This window comes from Bufo gargarizans, chromosome 5 (genome assembly GCF_014858855.1).
Source record: "Bufo gargarizans isolate SCDJY-AF-19 chromosome 5, ASM1485885v1, whole genome shotgun sequence".
NCBI lineage: Eukaryota > Metazoa > Chordata > Amphibia > Anura > Bufonidae > Bufo > Bufo gargarizans.
In genome coordinates, this window is record NC_058084.1 from 197,028,211 (window position 1) to 197,049,525 (window position 21,315).

Below are 21,315 nucleotides of genomic sequence, written 5' to 3' on the forward strand. Positions count from 1 at the left end.
TCCCCAGGAACTGGGTCAGGAAGAACCATTGGGCACCCTTTACGAAGCCCTCATGGTACAATCTGTTATTACGGACAACAGGAAACACCATTGTCAGCTGGTCATGGTTAATGGAAAAACCGCCCGGGGATTAAGAGACAGTGGGGCAACCATCACGTTGGTACAAAGACACCTTATTAAGGCATCAGAGAAACCGGGGAAATCAATTGCTGTGAGAGTGGCAGGGGGGGCAGTATACCGTATCCCTACTGCACAGGTACACCTAGACTGGGGGGCGGGAGCTGGCATTGTTCATGTGGGCGTCATGAAAGACTTACCTTCTGAAGTCATCTTGGGCAACGACATTGGCCCCCTGACTTCGGCGTTCGCCTCTACCCCCGCTCAGGAGGCCCACGCAGTAACCACCAGAGCACAAAGTCGCGCTGCCGAGAGCCATCCACTTCCTACTGAGACCCAGGTAAGCCAACCCAACCTACCCTTGACTGTAGAACCCCTACCCTGGGACACCCCAGAGGACTTTGGGCGGGAGGTGACCGGAGACCCTTCCCTCAGAAAGTATCGAGAGAAAGCCAGGAGGGGCCAAGGGGGATTAGAGAAGGAGCAATTTATCTGGGAGAACGGCCGCTTGTACAGGCTCACCGAGACCCGGGGTAATGCACCAGGGCCTAAGCAAAAACGCCAGCTGGTAGTTCCCCGGAAATACCGGCAGGAGTTATTGAGGATTGGGCACGACGTACCCTTGGCAGGCCATTTGGGAATACGCAAGACAGGGTATCGGGTAACTCAGAACTTTTTCTGGCCTGGGGTATCTGACGACGTCAGGGCGTATTGTCAAACGTGCGAGGTATGCCAACGTATAGGTAAAAAGGGAGACCACCCAAAGGCTAAACTAGTTTCCATGCCCATTATTGAAGAACCGTTCACAAGGGTAGCCGTGGACATTATAGGGCCCCTGGCCCAACCTAGCCGTTCCGGCAAGCGGTATATACTCACCATAGTAGACTACGCCACCCGTTACCCCGAAGCGGTAGCTCTCTCTAACATACAGGCTGAGACCGTAGCAGAGGCCCTAGTTAAAGTATTTTCCCGAGTAGGCTTTCCCAAGGAGGTTCTGTCCGACCAAGGTACCCAATTCACGGCCGAGGTAACCCAGCAGATATGGAAAACCTGTGGAGTTAAATCCCTGACTAGCTCCCCATACCATCCCCAGACTAACGGCCTGTGCGAGCGCTTCAACGGAACGCTAAAGCAAATGTTGAAGTCGTTCACGGGGGCATACAAGGATTGGGAGCGATTCCTGCCACACCTTCTCTTTGCCTACCGAGAGGTGCCGCAGGAATCGACCGGATTCTCACCCTTCGAACTTCTCTATGGGAGGCGGGTGAGGGGGCCCTTAGATCTCATCAAGGATCACTGGGAGGGGCAGACAGAGATTGAGGGGACCCCGGTTGTACCTTATGTCCTGGAGCTGAGGGACCGCATGGAGGAATTAGCCCAGACAGTGCGAGAGAACCTCCGGGCAGCCCAGCAGCGCCAGAAGGTATGGTATGACCGACGGGCTAGGCAGCGGAGCTTTCAGATAGGCCAAAAGGTCATGGTATTAAGACCGGTCCGAACAGACAGGCTCCAGGCCGCCTGGCAGGGCCCCTATAAAGTTATAGGACAGATATGCGACACGACCTACACGATAGCCAGCTGCGAGGATGAAGATGTGAAACGAACCTTTCACATCAACATGCTCAAGGCCTATCAGGAACGGGCAGAGGAGGTAGCCGCTATCTGTGCACCAGCAGGAGAAGACACAGAGACCCTACCCCTTCCCGACCTATTGGGCAGTAACGACGGGATGACCCAGATAAAGAAAGTCCAGCTAGGTGAACAGCTGGAGCCGCAAGAGCGGGCTCAAGCTGTCCGCTTACTAGAAACAAAACAGGCCACATTCTCTCAGGAGCCTGGATACACACTCCTAGCCATACACAAGGTAGAGACTCCAGGACAGGCACCCCTGAGACAGCCCCCTTACCGTATCCCCGAAGCAGTCCGGGAAGGGATGCGGAAGGAAATAGATGAGATGCTTCGGCTAGGCGTAATTGAGCCCTCAGAAAGTCCTTGGGCCTCGCCGGTAGTCTTAGTGCCAAAGAAGGATGGGACAACCCGCTTCTGTGTAGATTACCGGCGCCTCAACGACAAGACAGTTACGGACGCCTATCCGATGCCACGGATGGACGAGCTGCTTGACCGTATCTCTGCAGGGAAGTATCTGACCACAATAGACCTATGCAAGGGATATTGGCAGATTCCCCTAGCAGAAGATGCCATACCCAAGTCGGCCTTCATCACCCCGTTCGGCCTATACCAATTCCGGGTTATGCCGTTCGGGATGAAGAACGCCCCGGCCACCTTCCAACGGATGGTGGATCAGTTACTTGGGGGTCTCCAGAGCTTTGCATGCGCTTACCTGGATGACATCGCCATCCATAGCGATACTTGGGAGGCGCACCTAGAGCACATAGGGGTAGTATTAGATAGGATCAGGGGGGCCGGGCTGACCCTGAAACCCGACAAATGTCACTTGGGTATGGCGGAGGTACAATATTTGGGCCACCGAGTAGGATGTGGTAAGCAACGGCCGGAGCCGGCTAAGATCGAGGCTGTTGCCAATTGGCCCACTCCCCACACCAAGACACAAGTCATGGCTTTCTTAGGCACAGCCGGCTATTACAGACGCTTTGTACCCGACTATAGCGCCCTGGCCAAACCCCTGACCGACTTGACCAAAAAGAAGCTACCCCGACAAGTCCTGTGGTCCCCGGAATGCGAGGTGGCTTTCCAAGCACTAAAGACTGCTCTGGTTAATGCTCCGGTGTTGGTTACCCCAGATCCTAACAAAAGATTTATTGTCCACACAGACGCTTCAATGTTTGGACTGGGGGCAGTACTGAGCCAGATCGGGGAGGATGGAGGTGAGCACCCGGTGGCATACCTGAGTCGGAAGCTGTTGCCAAGGGAAGTCAGCTATGCCACCATTGAAAAAGAGTGTTTGGCCTTGGTGTGGGCACTCAAAAAGCTCACACCTTACCTTTATGGCCGGGCGTTCACTCTCATCACCGATCACAACCCCTTGGTGTGGCTTAACCGGGTTTCAGGGGACAACGCCCGTTTGCTACGCTGGAGCTTGGCCTTACAGCCCTATGACTTTACGATTCATTATCGCCCAGGCAAGCAAAACGGGAATGCCGATGGATTGTCACGCCAAACGGATTTAACCTCGGACTAAAAGCTCTGAACCCGTCAACCCTACTGGACCAGGAAAGGTCCAACCGAGTTGCCGGAGCAGGGAGAAAAAGGGGGGCCATTGTGAAGGACTTTGATGCAATTGCCTATATGCTTCAGTTTAATTCTCTCCCTGCTATTTTAAGGTCTATATTGTTTGGTTCCAAATGTCAAGAATGAATGTATTCGTGTACCGAACAGGGAGGCTGAAATTATGTTTGTATGTGGGATGGAAAGTACTTTTCTGAAAGTGTTAAAAGTTGTAAATGTTCTGGCCAGCAGACAATTGAGCTGTGTGTATTCTGAAAGTGTTAAAAGTTGTAAATGTTCTGGCCAGCAGACAATTGAGCCGTGTGTATTGTTAAAACTCAATTATCTAGCCGGGCCCAGAGGAGGAGTTTTATGCTGCATAAATTGTGAGTTCTGTGCGCCAGTAAAGTAGTCTCGTGTTTCCAGCATTAAGTTGACTCATGTGTGGATTACTCGGCGATTCCAGGGATATTCCTACTCGTGGAATATTGGGTGACTTTCTTTCATGGGAAGAAGGGAATGCTTGACGGGGATATTTTCTACTACCGTCACACAGTTCTTTAACCACAAAGCTCTTCTTGCGGTGTTCTGAAGGGCCCCACTTTTGGCTGCGAACCTGACTGACTCAGCCGAGGCGTCCACTGTAAAGGCAGTCGCCATCTTTAGGAGCGGGATAGTCTCCAAAATGTCCTCCCTGGGAGTTCCCATTGACAAGTGATTCTCCAGCTGAGATAACCACAATAGTAAGAACCTAGCCACTGATGTAGCTGCAACGTTAGTGGAAATCAAGGCCGCAGAAGCCTCCCAAGATTTTCTCAGGAGACCGTCGGCCTTGCGGTCCATGTGGTCTTTCAGCTGGGAGGAGTCCTCAAATGGGATTGCTGTTTTTTTAGCTACCCTGGCGACCGGGGCGTCTATTTTGGGGATTTCTTCCCATAGTTTAGTGTCCCCTTTGTCAAAGGATAAACGACTTTTGAATTCCCTGGGAATAAAAAGCCTCTTTTCCACATCTTCCCACTCATCCAGGATCATCTGTTTTAGGCTGGAATTCAAAGGAAAAACTTTTTTCCGTTTTGTAATTAGGCCAGCAAACATTTCCTCCTGAATGGACCTCTTAGTTGGTTCGTCTGGGATATCCATAGTCTGTCTAACTGCAGTCAGAAGGGAATCCATATCCTCAGATGAGAAACATTATTTGCGTTTCTCCTCGTGGGATGAGGAAGGTAAAGACTCTTCTTCCTCCTCCTCTCCTGAATATTCCATCTCTATAACCTCTGGGTCTGATTCCAAGGTTTCCCTAGGTCTCTTTATCCCAGTGGTCTGCTCAGCCACCTTAGGCGTTATTAAGGAGGAAACTGACGCTTTAACCTCTTCTTTAATGATGGCTCTAAGGTCTGTTCTTTGTATATGACTCCTGAAGCCTTTTATAGCCTTTCCTATTATATATGGACAAATTCCTCACTCTGATATGATAATATCTGAGACACTTAGCCAATATATTTTGATCAAAACACATCTGAGCCCGCCTACCAAGCGCCAAGGTGGTCTCAGGTCAGGCGGGTCCTATGCTAAACCTACCTAAGTCATTGGGCTTCTATGTTCAGGAGCGCAGACGCCGCACATATGGTGTGCTGCTCCTAGTCACCTCCATGTGCATCAAGCAACCAATGGGAGGAGGAGCAAGCACATCTATATGTACCACCTAATCAAGGCGGTCTATTGGATAGGAAAGGCAAAAGTGCAGAGGAATGATACAAGATAAAATAGGTGCGCATTCACACTTGACTCACTGGCCATATTATTGAAGAAAATCACAGAAATAAGATAATAATGCACTTAGTAAAGTAGATGCAGGCACTATAAATGGACAGAGTCCTCACTCTGATATGATAATATCTGAGACACTTAGCCAATATATTTTGATCAAAACACATCTGAGCCCGCCCAATGGCTTAGGTAGGTTTAGTGTAGGACCCGCCTGACCTGAGACCACCTCGGCGCTTGGTAGGCGGGCTCAGATGTGATATGTATAGTTTTTCTTGCATTTTGATATTGAAGAAAAAAAAAAAATGTCAAAATTATTTTTTTGCTGTTGTCATTTTCTGACCCCTATAACTATTTTGTAGTTGTGTGTGCAGAGCTGTATGAGGGCTAATTTTGTGTGGACAGAACTGTACCTTTCATCGATACCATTCTGGGGTGTGTACAACTTTTTGACCGCTTTTTATTTAATTTTTTTGTGGGAGAATGGCAATTTTTACGCTTTTTTGTTTCACCTTTTTCTGTATGGGTTTAATTATTTTATATTTTGATAGTATGGGCATTTTTGCACGCGGCGATACCCATGATTTGTATTTTTTTTATTCTCGTTTTGGGAAAGGGGGGTGATATTAAGTTTTAACCGCCTCAGGACCGCCACACACAGGATTGCGTCCTGGCGGCGGCCCTGTTACTCCTCCTGGACGCGCCGGAGCGTCATCTCGCGAGAGGCAAGATTTCCTGTGAGAGAGCGCGTTCACAGGATCCGGAGGTAAACGAGTGCATCTACAGCCTGCCAGCGGCGATCATTCGCTGGCAGGCTGTAGATGCGATTTTTTTTAACCCCAAAAAGGTATATTAGACGCTGTTTTGATAAGAGCGTCTAATATACCTGCTACCTGGTCCTCTGGTGGTCCCTTTTGCTTGGATCGACCACCAGAGGACACAGGCAGCTCAGTAAAGTAGCACCAAGCACCACACTACACTACACCCTCCCCCTGTCACTTATTAACCCCTGATCACCCCATATAGACTCCCTGATCACCACCCTGTCATTGATCACCCCCCTGTAAGGCTCCATTCATATGTCCGTATGTGTTTTGCGGATCCGCACAACACATACGGACGTCTGAATGGAGCCTTACAGGGGGGTGATCAATGACAGGGGGGTAATCACCCCATATAGACTCCCTGATCACCCCCCTGTCATTGATCACCCCCCTGTAAGGCTCCATTCAGACGTCAGTATGTGTTTTGCGGATCCAAGGATCCGCAAAACAGACATTGCGGATCCGCAAAACACGGACACCGGCAATGTGCTTTCCGCATTTTGCGGATCCGCACATTGCCAGAACTATATAGAAAATGCCTTTTCCTGTCCGCAATTGCGAACAAGAATAGGACATGTTCTATAGGCTCTACAAAAAACGCAGTGTTCGCCTGATCAGGCCTGATCTTGTGCGCACACTTACGTTCAGTCCGCCCCACCGCAGTGACAGAATTTTTTTTTTCTGATCACTGCAAAAACACCGTAAAATCACTGCAGCGCTATAAAGATCACTTTTGAGGGGCATGGCGAGTTCATAGAAGATTTTGTGTATAGAGCTGAGGGCATGGGCTGCTAGATGGCCGTCAGCACATCCATAATACCCGGTCCCCATAGCTCTGTGTGCTTTTATTGTGTAAAATAAAAAAAATTGATACATATGCAAATTAACCTGAGATGAGTCCTGTACGTGAGATGAGTCAGGGACAGGTTGGTACGTTGGTACATATGGAGGTAGCCTAAAGAGGTGGTCCAACCCTGTACAGTGGTTGTCTCGGTCGCTGAAATTGCACTTCCACTACGCAGTAACAGTGATATTTAAACTTATCCTGCGGGTCAGGAGAATTATAGAGATTTACAATATTAGTTTTTTTGTGTTTTAGGGTCCATTCACACGTCTGTGAATGTGTCCGCATCCATTCCGCAATTCTGTGAAACGGGTGCGGACCCATTCATTCTCTATGGGGCAGGAATTGATGTGGACAGCATCTTCCGGTCCGCGTCTCCGGAAAAAAATAGAACATGTCCTATTCTTGGCCGCAAGTGGGGACAAGAATAGGCAGTTCTATGGGGGTGCCGGCCGGATGTATTGCGGATCCGCAATACACTACGGACGTGTGAATGGACCCTTACTAATTTTAAAATAAAACTGTAAAAATCTTTATTTGTAAGATTGCTTGGTGTTACTATATTCTGATATACACATCTTTATCTGGTGATGGAGCAGTGTGAGGGCTCATTTTATTGCAGGGAGAGTTATAGAATTTTAGAATTTATTGTTTTTTATTTTGGAATGCATAGGATGTATTCGTAATTTCGTATTCAATTTATTTCACAAATTGAGATGTTACAGATGTGTCAATACCAATTAGGTTTATCGTTTTTTATATATATATATATATATATATATATATGAACAAATTGTAAACTGATGCTTGGGGGTTTAAAAATTGGATTTTTTGTACTCACCGTAAAATCCTTTTCTCGTAGTAGGCATTGGGGGACACAGCACCATGGGTATATGTCCAACTACCACTAGGAGGCACTAGACACAAAAAGTGTTGGCTCCTCCCAGGTGGGCTATACCCTCTCCACAGGCACGAGGCTATTCAGTTTGTACCAAAAGCAGTAGGAGAGAGAAGAAAAGCAAGGAACCAACAACTCCCGTACCGGGAAAGATCAAGAGACCAGCCCGGAGAAGCGGAAGTAAAAACATAGGGTGGGATCTGTGTCCCCCAATGCCTACTACGAGAAAAGGATTTTACGGTGAGTACAAAAAATCCAATTTTCTCGTGCATGGCATTGGGGGACACAGCACCATGGGACGTCCCAAAGCAGTCCCTGAGGGTGGGAAAAGAAGAGACGTGCCACCGGCTGGGCATACAGGTGCAGGAGAATGTGACCATGTGACCCAACAGGAAAAAACACGGAATGGGCAAGAGGTCTCATAACAAGGAAGAAACCTCAGAAGAAGCAGGGAAGACTGCCAGCACCCCAGGACAAATGTCTGGAAGAAAATCCCAAATGCAAGAAGGTGGCAAAAGGGAACACCAAGCGCAGCCAAGGGCTGGAGAAAAAAAAAAAAATTAGGACAGCACTGCGTGTTGGATCGACCCAACGCCCTACATTGTCTCAGACCCATAAACCTGTGGCCATCCCCTGAAAGGCCAGGGGAGAAAAGAAACAGGGAAGCACTGGAAACCAAACGAGTGAGGGAAGCCATAGCAAGGCTCACATGTGAAGGGAGAGGGACTCCCCTCACCGCAAGGCCAGGTGAAGAAGCCAAGCGCCCCATGTAAAGGCGAAAACCCAAGGCTGCTAGAGGAAACTGCCAACCCTTGGAGAAGGAGGGGGTTGTAGGTAAAAGCCAGGAACAAAGAACGATCGCTCCTGCGTCCCCAAAAACAGGAAACGAGGCACAAGCCTCCGAAAACAAGATAGCACTGTAAAGCGCAAGACCAGAGGAAACTCTGGGCATGTGAAGTATCATGGAAAAAAGGAACCAGAGACAGGCCCAGGCAACCTTGGCAGGAACACACTGGACTGACAGACATGGGAGTAGAAGAAGAGCACTCCAGAACAGCCTAAGGAGGAAGGGGTCTACAACAGGAGGAGGTCCCTCCCGAAGGAGACCATACGGTGGAATTGCAAACCGTAGCACCAAACCACTCAATACCAGGTACTTTACGTGGGAGGATGGAAAAAAAGACAAATCCCAAGAGGACCTCAAATGAACAGGGACAGGGACTCCAGAAAGGAGTACCCAGATGGGGTCACAAGGAACCAGGAGCTGAACCACCGGAAGACAACGCAAGCCAGCATATCCAGGAAAGGCGAAAAGAAACCGCCATAGGGGAAGGGACATTGGCCATGGACAACTAGCCGCACCAAAAACATTGACCAGCACACCGTAAACATTGTCCCAGAGAGGGCAAGTACAGCAGCTCGGAGGTACCACAAAACGACAGACATCGATATGCATAAGGAATGCAGAAGTCGCCATGAAAAAACCGGGGTAGCCTACATAGAAATGTAGAAACCAGCTGCGACCGGCATACAGAAAACTCGCAGGGGGGAGAAAGTACCTGATAGGTACAGACGACGGCAAGGTCCAAGGGGAACGTCCCTCCGCCATGTAGTGCAACCAAGCATAAAATACAAGGGAAAACCGAAAACACCTGGACCCAGAAGGAACTACGGGGCCCTGACCGATACCAGAGCAATCAGCTGAAAATTCAGACAGATGTGTGGCGCTCAGTGGTCCTGTCCTTGACCCGTCAGGGAGGACGTCCAGCGACGAAAAAAAAAAAAAAAAAAAGCCGTGGACCCAGAAGGATACCGTGAGGCGGACATCCAGCGATGACCGAAAACCACTGCCGCGGCCGATGCTCACCAGCTACATGTCCAAACAAGGTAGAAGATCCAGTGGAGATCCTTGTACTACACCAGGAATGGCCCGCTCAGCAATAGGAAACAATGTGAGTACTCCCCTATAACATGGGGTAACGCGGAGCACAGCATACCGTAGGACCTTAAAGAGAAAGCAAGAGCAACTCTAGCACAAAGGCCAACAACCACCTGGCCATGGAGTAGGAGGTTGAATGAGGACCACCCGCCGGACCAGACAGATCAGTCATATACTGGAGCTACCAGAAGCAGCACTAGACCGATAAGGTGGGGGATGGGCTGACCCACCCCTGCCAGATATGGTAACCATGCACATGCTGAACAAGGGTGACCTGGTGCTGACAGTGCCTTGAGCGGCACAAGGAGACCAATGAGGACGACAGTAACGGAGTGGCAGACGTATGGAAGAACCAAACGGATGGAACCAACATCTGCAGCACAGATTAGAACCCGTGGGCAGAAAACACCTAGTAAGAAAGAAACTGTCTGGGCCACAGATCGCACCATAGGGCCCAGCACTTGGGGTACTACAAACACACGCCTAAAATAAAGGTAAAGTGGCTGCATGTTGCCGACCAAGGAGAGTGGAAACATAGCCACAGCATCTGGGGATGCGACAGCATTCGGAGGGTACAGGTACACAACCTGTAAAGTAGAAATATGGCTGTGAAGAGGAACTTCATTTAAGATCGAAGCAATGTGGCCGCATGGTGCACCCCAGACCCAGAGAGGTGCAACAGCAACTGCGTTAACAATGGAACCCATAGGGCCGCACGGTACCACAAAGAACAAGACAGGTGCACACTACAATCAGGTAGGTGCAATGGCAACAGAAACAGGGCCGCATAGTACACCATAGAAGCCAGACAGGTGTAACGGCTGCAGCATCAAAGACGGTTCAGGAACTCTACCTATGAAGGAAGTAAGATGGCTGTTTGGTGCACACTATGATGAGGTAGGTGCAATGGCCACGGCAACTGGAGGAGGCCTCAAAATCTCGTCCTGTAAGGGAGAGAAAATGCCACATGGTACACCATAAAGCCGGACAGGAGGAACGGCTACCACATCCGGAGATGGTGCAGGTACTCTACCTGTTAAGGGATCAAGGTGGCAGGGAACAGACAGGTGTAACTGAACCGGACAGGGGCAACTCTATGGCAATAGAAAGTGGCCTCTATATCTCGCCCGTAGGGAGAAATGTTGCCGCCTGGAAGACAATAGAGCCCGCCAGGGGTATCGACCACAGCACCGGAGATGGCGTAGGTACTCTACCTATGAAGGGAGCAAAATGGCTGGGAATAGACAGGTGCAATTTCAACGGCAATTAAAGGCGGCCTGTAAATCTCGCCAGAAAGGGAGAAATAGTGCCGCACGGAACACCATAGCGCCAGCCAGGGGAATTGGCTACAGCATCAGGAGATGGCGTAGATACTCTACCTATGACGGGAGCAAAGTGGCTGGGAACAGACAGGTGCAATTGCAACGGCAATCGAAGTGGCCTGTACATCTCGCCCGGAAGGGAGAAATAGTGCTGTATGGAACACCCCAGAGCCAGCCAGGAGTAATGGCTTCAGCATCTGGAGTAGGTGTAGGTACACTACCTATGAAAAGGGGCAAGGCAGCTGTACAATTGCTCTTAACTCCCCAACCTACAGGAGGCGATAGCCGAGCTAACCGCTTGCCCAGAACAGGAACCCCCTGTAATGAGGTAGAGTGGCGAACACCACCACCAGGATGGGGACCCTGTGGAAACACTCTCAAATGTGTAGAGGATAGCCCCTGGTATAGGGGAACCAGGAAGGCTTGTCAGGGACAGCCTATGGCAGTGGTGCAGGAATCCCCCTGTTAAGGAGAAGGCGTACGTATCAGAGACACCGCGTAGGTGACTCAGTATGCTAAACACGGGGACGGCTGCCTTACCTGTGCGGTTGAATACCTGTGCGGTCAGGGGAGCACCATCCGAAAATCCACTAGAGGGGATACCAACCCTGGGTAGGAAAGGTTCCTCCGTCCACATTCGTCTTGACCTCCCAGAGGGCTTCTGTATGGAGGAAGACCGCCTGATGCTCTGTTCCGAGGGAATCGGCGCAGAGGTGTCCCCAGAGGCAACGGATGGGGTGACAGGAAGGATTCGTCACCAGCCTCAGGCCTGTCCTGGGGGGGATCCGAGGATGCCGAGGAGGGGTGGTACCCCGTTGAGACCACCCGAGGGAGTACCGTGAGCTACCCCTAGCCGAACCCGGGTGCAGGTACCCCTAACTGAGCGTGCCCCATCTGCAGGGAGGACCCTGGGAGGGCAGAGGTGGCCGCAATTTGGATTGGTAGCGGCCAGCGACACCGCCAGGGAGAGGCGGTCAAGGTTCCCATGGCATTGACACGGAGGGAGCCCATTCATGGGGGACCGACACAAAGGGATTGTTCGGGGAAAGGATCTGGGAAGAGGTACTGCACCCAGCAGGGACAGGCTGACCGCACGGCAGCCATTGTTAGACCCAGAGAGGTGCAGACAGCGGACGCACGTGAAAACACGTGGCGACCGAGGAGAGGCTGGGAGAGGAGATGCTCAAAAAGCAGCCAGCAGAGGCTGTCTATCCTGACCCGGACGCCCTGTTCCCCCAAAGAGGCGCTGCAGCAGCTTGTCCCCCCAAAAGAGGTGGTCAGTAGGGCTGCAGGGGACATGAAGCAATTGAGGGGAGGGAAGGGGTTAACCACCCCCTTCAGCAGAAAAAACACGTTAGCCCAGGAAAGGGTGAAGAGATAGCCCCTCCCAAGGGCCGGGCGGGGCTCAGAAAAGCCCGGGAAGCAAGGAGGAGGGGCCGGGAAGATTGCGGCCTAGCAGGCCCAAAAGCCGGGGCCTCGATTTATTAAGGCGGCCGGGAATGGAGCGAGGGGGGCGGGGCGAACCGCGGCCTAGAGAGGGCCCACCGAATCATAAAAATAGGTGAGGAGGGTTGTCCTGGGGGGGAGGGGGGGGGAAGCGACACCTAGGGACAGGTGGATCAGGGCAAACAGAGCACCTGGGAGCCGGGAACGGGCCACAGAAGATGAGGCCTAGTCCCGGCAGAAGCCGGGGACTAAAGTAGCGGAGAAGCCAGGGAGAAGACTGTGTGGCCAGGGAGGAGAGAAAAGACCAACCAAGGGAGAAGAGAAGGGAGGGGAAACAAGAATATAACCCCCCCCCCAGAAAAAAGGGGGGGTTGGCTAGGGGGAAGATGGAGGCTCCCCAGGACCCCCAGCTAAGGTGGATCCCATCCCCCTGGCCACAGGAGGGAACCTAACCCTGGGGCAGGGACACAGGGACAGGGGAGTATACTCACCATCAGATATACTCACCATCCGATGTCTTCGGGCGCAGCAGGGTCACCCCTTCGGCAGACTCAACACGGAAACCGTGGGAATGCCGGCAAGCCACTGCGGATGCAGTCCGTGGGGACTGGGTGACCGGCGATGGTACCGAAGTACGCGCCCGCAGGGGGGCAACTAAAGTGGAACACGATGGAGCCCCAGCCTGCAGCAGGTATAACGGTGGAGAACACCGAGACCTGCGGAAGAGAGAAAAAAGAAAAGAATAAAAATAAAAAACAGCAGAACCTGCAAAAAAGCAGGACAGGTCTGCCTCCTACGGACACTAGACTAAAACTGAATAGCCTCGTGCCTGTGGAGAGGGTATAGCCCACCTGGGAGGAGCCAACACTTTTTGTGTCTAGTGCCTCCTAGTGGTAGTTGGACATATACCCATGGTGCTGTGTCCCCCAATGCCATGCACGAGAAAAATATATATTTTTAAAGACTTTATTGAACTTCCCCCCCCCCAATAGTCTAGTCTAGTCTATGAAATATTCCTGTATTACAATCCATAGTCATTCTTTAGAAGGCCCATGGCTGCTATGCCAAGTACACAGCAGCCCAGGACTGGGCTCTATTGGAAAGGTACAATTACAAAGTGCAATTATCTCAATACAGAAAGGAGTGTGATCTACAGCGCCATATAATTCGCTGACTACGGCAGACGGTGCTGATAGGGTCCCTATAATAGGCTTACATGTGCAGACTTTTTGATGTCAATACCAGGAATGGATCATACACTGAGGATGTGTATAAAGACTGATGGGGGAATTTATCATGAGGGTAAGGGTTCTACGACACAGCGATTGTGGCCTTGACAGCTGTTGTGCAACCAAAGATCACAGTGTAGCAGGGCTGCCATAGAAATTAATTTAACGCCTTTAAAGGGGTTGTCCAGGTTCAGAGCTGAACCTGGACAGCCCTCCATTTTCACCCAGGCAGCCCCCCTGACATGAGCATCGGAGCAGTTCATGCTCCGATGCTCTCCTTTGCCCTGCGCTAAATCGCACAGGGCAAAGGCATTTTTCAGAGTTCCGGTGACATACCGGGGCTCTCCATGGGGCTGACAGGAACCCCGGTGACGTCACCGGCACTGATGGGCGGGATTTGGCTCTGCCCTAGCCAGTAAAACACACCGATCTAGCGCAGGGCACTGGAGCGCATCGGAGCATGAGATGCTCCGATGCTAGGCTCAGGGGGGCTGCCGGGGTGAAAATAAGGGTATGTCCGGGTTCAGCTCTGAACCCGGACAACCCCTTTAACTCCTATGGCAGCCATTTTACACTGCGATACTTGGGCATATCACGGCCAAAATCGCCAGGTAGCCACATCCTTACGAAGTCAGTTTTGCTTGAGTATGCACTGGAATATTTTTGCCAAATTCATCAAATATCACACATTGGGGGTCATATACAAACATTTTTACACCAGTGTTTGGTGCATGCCTTGTCATAAATCAGACCAGCAAAGTCAGCACTAAAGGGGAGTGAAAGGCTGGTCTTTGGAAATGACCCCCATCACGGGTGATGCTAGGGAAGCTTGTCTCTGTCACGACCTGAAACACCTATCCCCCCACCACGTTTTAATGCGCAAGAGGGGGGAAATGCAGCAGTTGCCATGCAGGCATCAGAAGCGTCGCAGGTGCCGAGGAGCAAGTATAACCAGTATGAGGGGCCAGGGCATTTTGGGTGAGATTACAGGGCTTGGATAACCCCTTTAAAGGGAACCTGTCACCTCCCAAAACCATCCCAAGTCGCCAGCAGTGTGTTTCTGATGATGCCTGAAGGCAGGAGCAGCAGAAGTACTGAAAACGTTGTTTTATCCCCTGCCTAGCGCGCTTCTCCACACATGCTTGAAGTCTAGGAGGCAGCGGCCACCTTGCTTCAAGTCACGGTAACTACGCCCCCTTCGCTGTGATTGACAGCGATTATGCAGAGAGTCCGGCTGCCTTTGCCAAACAGCTGGCTGTCAGTCACAGCGAAGGGGCAGGGTAGGTTACGCGGTTACCATGACTTGAAGCAAGTAGGCCGCTGCCCCCTTGACTTAAAGCATGTGTGGAGAAGCGCGTCGGGCAGGGGATAAAACAATGTTTTCAGTACTTTTGCTGCATCTGCCTTCAGGAAGAAAGGCATCATCAGAAACACGCTGCGGCGGCTTGGGATGGTTTTGGGAGGTGACAGGTTCCCTTTAAAGGGGGTCTGTCACCAACTTTTCACATTCTGCACTGCTTATATTGCCTTCTTGCACAATCATAACCGTACCTTTGTTGTTTTAGTCTGATTTTCTAAAGCTGCAAAACCAAGGTTTTAATGGTATGCAAATGAGGGCTCACAAGTGCCCAGGCCCCTCCGCGTTTTGCGCTCAACTCCTCCCCAGTCCTGTAATGATCCTACTTCATCGTCTCCAGCTCTCGAGATCCCATGCGTGCAGTTTACCGCCAGAGGGCATGCCCTCAGTGGATACCGCCAAGCCAATGCCCTCAGTGGATATCGCAGTTAACATGCCCAGGCCCAGATGTGTTGTGGCTTTTCTACTGATTTTGCCATGTGAATGCCAAGCTGAATTACATCATTGCCAGTCGCCACGTCTGATCCTGCCTCAAACTTTATTTTTTGATCATATGATATCATTACCATGCCAAGGAAAGGCTACGAATATCTGATCAGCCAGGACCTGTGTAGAGAATGGGGCTGGTTACTGCAGCACTACAGTACCCAGCTCCACTACACAGTGGACAGACCTAGTTTCAGCGCTGGAGCTGCTGCAGAAGAGCTGATCAGCAGACGTGAGGGGTGTCAGACCCCCAATGACCAGATATTGATGGCCTATCCTGGAACAGACCTTCAGTAGTAAAATCCTGCAATAATTTAAGGTATGTTCACACATGGCAGATTTGTTGCAGACATTTGGAAATCAGAGCCATTTATCTGAATGAGGTATACGATGTCTGCATGCCTACTGGGCCAGCCACAGAAATAACCAATCAGCTCGGTGTAATGTCTTCAGGAAGACCAGATGTGACCACCGTGGGTCTCTATGATCTAGCACACACGTGTTGTTGGGGGCAGCAGGGCCGTGTCCTGTAGGGTCCCGGCGCCATGTTTTTCTCGGGTTCAGACATTGAGCCACTGGTGGAGACTGAGGTTCAGTTTAGAACCACAACCTCTGCTTTTAGTTACGTAACGGGCATATCTCAACTATCCAAGGCTAATGTGTACAAATATCCTACTATGTGCATGATACCTACCTGCAAACTACCACAACTCCACGGTGTTCTCCTCTATGGAGACCTGAACACTAATTTCTAGACGGGATATGAAATCTTGCACTGCTCTCCCCGAGGGCTGCGCGGGAATGCACGAAGCAACCCCTAGCCTCTATGTGAACTTCTCCAAAACAGCACACTTCTTTCCCATCACTTTTGCTCACCTTGTCAATGATAATTATTTGATTATGGTCTTCGACAATATGGCCGCCGCCGCAGACGTCTGGGGCGTGCAGACATTCCCTCACACAGTCTGTGGCACCCGCGATTCTGATTGGTGCTCGCTTGTTATGCAGCGCGCCAACCTTCTGACACTACTCCATGTCGTAGCGTGTCAGCGACAACCGCACTGTCTGTCCGGTGACAGACAGGGGCTGCGGCGCTATGTCCCCTACAGCAGGAGTCATCCGCCGCCTGGATGAAACTGTGGTGAACAGAATTGCTGCAGGGGAAGTCATCCAGCGACCCGCCAATGCCATCAAGGAGATGCTAGAGAACTGGTAATCCTCTGCAGCCATTACCGCATGTGCTGCCTGCACGTGTGTATATGTGTGTATATTTATATACCAAGACACTGCTTATAACCATGGTAAATAATACAATCTACAGAACACCGATCCCAAGCCCGAACTTCTCTGTAGAAGTTTGGGTTTGGGTACCAAACATGCCGATTTTTCTCACGCTTGTGCAGAACGCATTACAATGTTTTGCATTCGCGCAGAAAAATTGTGCATGTTCCCGCAACGCCTGTGTGAAAGAGGCCTTAGGGTCCATTCACACGTCCGTATGTGTTTTTCAGACCGCACATCGCCGGAACTCTCATAGAAAATGCCTTTTCTTGTATGCAATTGCGGACAGCACATTCCAGCCCCATTTAAAATTAATGGGTCCACACCTGCTCTGCAAAATTGCCGAGCGGATGCGGACCCATTTTTCGGACGAGTGATGCGGATGCGTGTGGAATTACAGGTTGGCATGCTTACACTAGTCTTCTAGTAGTGATTTGTAGTATGTACGGATGTGAGTATAAATGTATTTCTTTTTCTCTTGTACAGTTTAGATGCCAAGTCAACAAATATTCAAGTGACTGTTAAAGAAGGTGGGATGAAATTAATTCAGATCCAGGATAATGGTTGTGGCATAAGGGTAAGATTTTAGTACTGTTCTTATAGTTACTATCAGAGGAAATAAAGTGTAACTGAGCGGTTTGCTTCACTCCTCTTGCTGTACAGTCATACTTTCATATGCCTGCATGTTATGCATGTACATATTCTAGTAGTATTTTGGCACAGTAAATTAAAGTGGTGAAGCCTGAAAACAAAAAACAACGTGGCATAGTCTTATAGGTCTTCCTTTAAATTTGTCTGGTATCACAATTGCTGACCATAAGTAATACCATATGTTCTCGCTTCTTGTAAGCTGAGGGGGTAGGTTTAGGCGCATACGTTGTGTCTACACCGTTAGCATGACTACTTTGTAGTAAGGAATTTCCTAGTTATTACTATAAAATAGATTTGGTGAGGGCACCAGCTGTAGTACATATATAATACCAGCCATAGTACATGCAGCTAATCTTCTAGTTCTACATGGTGAGAATTCCGCCATTTACTGCATAATTGGGCAGATTTGGAAAGCTGGGTAGCATGTGGAGACCTGTTGGACATCTAATAGTTACTCAGGTTGTCCTGATATTACATTGATGGATATAGTGTATACAGAATGTATGTACCAAGTGTGACCTCCATTACATCTCTGCAGAGGTTGTTACCCAGCGTTCCCAGATCACTGATTTCCACATTCACCAAGCTATGTAATGATAAATCTCTTCATATAGCTAGACTGTACCCCACCGCACATACAACGGGATGTTTTGTAAGAGGGTGCGAAGCCTACTTGCACATATGCGGTACAGCAATCTGACAGGCTATTCTCTGAAGGAGTTTGGTGGATACTGCCGTTCACCGCTAAATCCCATTAACTATAATGGAGACCAGTAGGAATCCGGCCACTAACTGATATAAGTGCAAAATACACAAATACAAAATCTGTTGCATGAGGCAATTTTCTTAGGTCAAATCTGCCAGATCCCATTATAGTCTATGGGGGCAGACCGCCATGCGGCACTATCCGGCTATGCTGGACCCAGAGAACTCCAGCAGGCTGTTTTCTGCTGGATTGCTCTGCCACATGTGTGAAACTAGGCCTGAGTTTTGCAGTTTCCACCTCTTTTACGTTGCCCTGGGTGTCCATTGAAGTGAATGGGCCTCACCCCGTTCCCAAACTTCCATTTATAACTGTGAGGTCATGGTAGCTCACAGGGAGAGATGAGAGCCGATCCCCATGCAAAGATGGAGGGGCTGGGAGGACAAAGGCATCTCTCTGACTACAGAAATTGTACTAAGTCTACTTTCTTTGTGCATGCAGGAAGAACAAAAATGTACTTTGCAGGTTATGTTTTTTCTTGTTTTTCGGGGTTTATTGTTCTATTAAGAACAGTTGTGCTTATGGATGTCTGCTTTACATTACAGAAAGAAGACCTGGAGATCGTATGCGAGCGGTTCACCACAAGTAAATTGCAATCGTTTGAAGACTTATTAAATATTTCTACATATGGCTTTAGAGGAGAGGTGTGTAGCAGTATATTACAGCATGCATTTCTTTCAGGTATTTCGAGAGAGAAAAATGAACAGTTCCTAAAATGCGGAAATAAAATGAAATGCTTACCGTTCCCTCATTGCCACTGTTCAGGTTTCTGGTGTCATCTGAGAGTCACGTGGTGTATCACATGATCCCTCTCAGCCAGTCAACAGCTGTGAAACAGATCCTGTGACAAACACTCGTACTTCTCTAAAACTTGCTTATCGAAGTCACGTGATCCTTTTCAAGGTTGACATGCTAATGCTTGGTTCACATAACATTTTTGCCATCCATCTAATGTATACAAAAAACACCTGTCAACAGATGCCATACAGTGGCACCCATTAACCATAGAGTTCCACGGTAAAAAATATACAGGGCCAGATTTATCATGACTCTGACAGCTCACTCCACTTTCACATATGGCTAAAGTCAGTTTTAGCCAAGTCAGATTTATGATCGGCCCTTTAAGACTGTAATAAATGTGGTTTGACGGTAGTAGTTTATCCGTCAGTAAGCAGCTTTACAAAAGTCGCACATATTTACAAAAAAGTCGCACGTTTTTATGGAAAAGTCGCATGTTCTATTAAAAAGTCTCATAAGATAAGCATGGTCCTCACTGGAGTGAAATTGCGACTTTTTAAATAGTCCCAATAGTAAATCTGTCTAGAGATTCATTTACATAAGAAAACACGCCCACTTTCAGAAAACTGGCGAGCATAGTGCAGAGCAGAAAAAAGTCGCAAATTTGTGAGCAGTTTTAGCGTTTGGGACTTTTTCACTCCATTATTCTGACCTGAGCTAATGATAAGTCTGGCCCACAGTTTTTATTAGACTCTGCAGTATAGAAAAGATTGGTGAGCTATGCTTTTGTATCCTTTTTAACCGTTTCATGACTGGGGACCAAAAAAGGCCTGACTATCCAGGCAACTTGTGATTTTGTGCACGTGGTGGTTTAGTGACCATAATTTTTTTTTCATTTATTTTTTTTTTCATTTAATTTGGAGGAACACCATAAATTTTTTATTATAGCTTTTTATTTCTTAAATTTTAAAACTGACAATAATTAATTATTGCAATGGGTTTCCTATTTTGTGGCAATCGTTTTCATATATAACATTATTTTTTTTACTTTTTGGCTCGTAATATGTCCCTCAGGAGGTCATTAAAAGACCTTTGGAGGACACTGACTTTTTTTTTTCTCGCCCAGTTTCCTTGGGGGACACAGAAGACCTTGGGTATAGCTCATCTACATAGGAGGCGTGACACTAAGTGAAAACTGTTAAGCCCCTCCTCCACAGCTATACCCTCAGCCTGGAGAGAGAGACTGCCAGTTTTTTGCTTAGTGTCCAAGGAGGCAAGACACTCCCTGCTCTGCAGGGCTGTTTTCTCCTTGTTTTAATTTTTGATTTTTACTTTTTTCTTTTCTTTTTGTTCCAGAACATCAGGGACAACAGAGACGCACTAGACCTCTCTGTTTCTCCCGGGGTCGAGCTGCGCCAGTGCCGGTCATCCGCACTGCTGCCTCCCCCACAGAAGGCAAGGTGGATCAGGGCAGCCCAGCTCCCCTACATCCCGCCAGCACAAGGGTCGCCCGCACGCCAAGTCCCTCTTCCAGCGTCCTGCCACTACGGTGCCAGTAGCTGAAGGGGCGACCCTGCTGGAACGGACCGAGGGTGAAGACGGCTATGGTGAGAGATTGGCTTCTCCAGCCCTACGTTCCCCCCCTCACCCCACCCCGGTCTCCTGCGTGCCTGACCCCCATACTGACAGGGCCTCTGGACCCTTTTGTCCCTGCTAGCCCTAGGCTGGCCCCTGGCTGCCACAGGGCGACATTCTGCTCCCATAGGACATTGGCACACTTCTTCCTGCAAGAAGAATGCCTGGGGAGCTGCAGAGGTTCGCACCTAGCTGCCCCTGACGTAGGGGTTAGGCAGGCTTCCCACCCTCACAGACCCGGTCTCAGGGTCCCCCTCCCTCTTACCGGCCACTGCTTCAGGGCCAGAGGGCCCGCGCCTTGCTGCCCCTGACCCATCACGGGCACCGGTCCGGTCAGCACTAATATATCCGGTGCGGCCGGGCGCCGCAAAAGATTTTAGGCTCCGCGGCTCCCGCGGCGGTCCGCCATTCCAGGCCCCCTTACTTCCGGCCGGCGGGGTGGGCTCCCGCGGCCAGCGAGCCACCATTCCGGTCCCTGTCTCTTCCGGCCGGCCGGGTGGGCTCCCGCGCCGGCAAACCGCCATTCCGGGCCCCTGTCTCTTCTGGCCGGCGGGGTGGGCTCCCGCGGCCGGCATTGGGCTATGCCCCAGCAGGTGGCGGTCGGCGGGGCTCCGCTACTTTGGTCCCAGGCTTCGGCCTGCTGGGCCGCAATCCCGACCGGCCCGCGGGGTGGGCTCCCGCGGCCGGTTTGAAGCGCCGTTCCGCCGCAGGTCCCGGCGGTATGACGGGCCGGGCGCCGCAATTTAGCCCCCGGCTTCGCGGCCTACTAGGCCGCAATATTCCGGCCTCTGGTGGAGGGGGCGGGAACTTCTCCAGGCGCGAATTTTCCCGCCTG

The 21,315-nt window shown here is 50.1% G+C and overlaps 1 protein-coding gene across 3 annotated transcripts in view; it reads left to right on the plus strand.

Annotated features, from left to right (window-relative positions):
• Positions 1–16,428: 16,428 nt before the first annotated feature.
• Positions 16,429–21,315, plus strand: part of MLH1 (mutL homolog 1) — a 127,399-nt gene continuing 122,512 nt past the window's right edge. Inside the window, exons 1-3 of one of the 3 annotated variants that reach the window (XM_044292825.1) lie at positions 16,429–16,624; positions 17,180–17,270; positions 18,653–18,751. In XM_044292825.1, the coding sequence (XP_044148760.1) occupies positions 16,509–16,624; positions 17,180–17,270; positions 18,653–18,751 (306 nt within the window). In that variant the 5' untranslated portion in view covers positions 16,429–16,508. Of the gene's footprint in view, positions 16,674–17,179; positions 17,271–18,652; positions 18,752–21,315 lie in introns of all 3 variants that reach the window. The other 2 variants (XM_044292826.1, XM_044292827.1) reach the window with 2 other exon arrangements.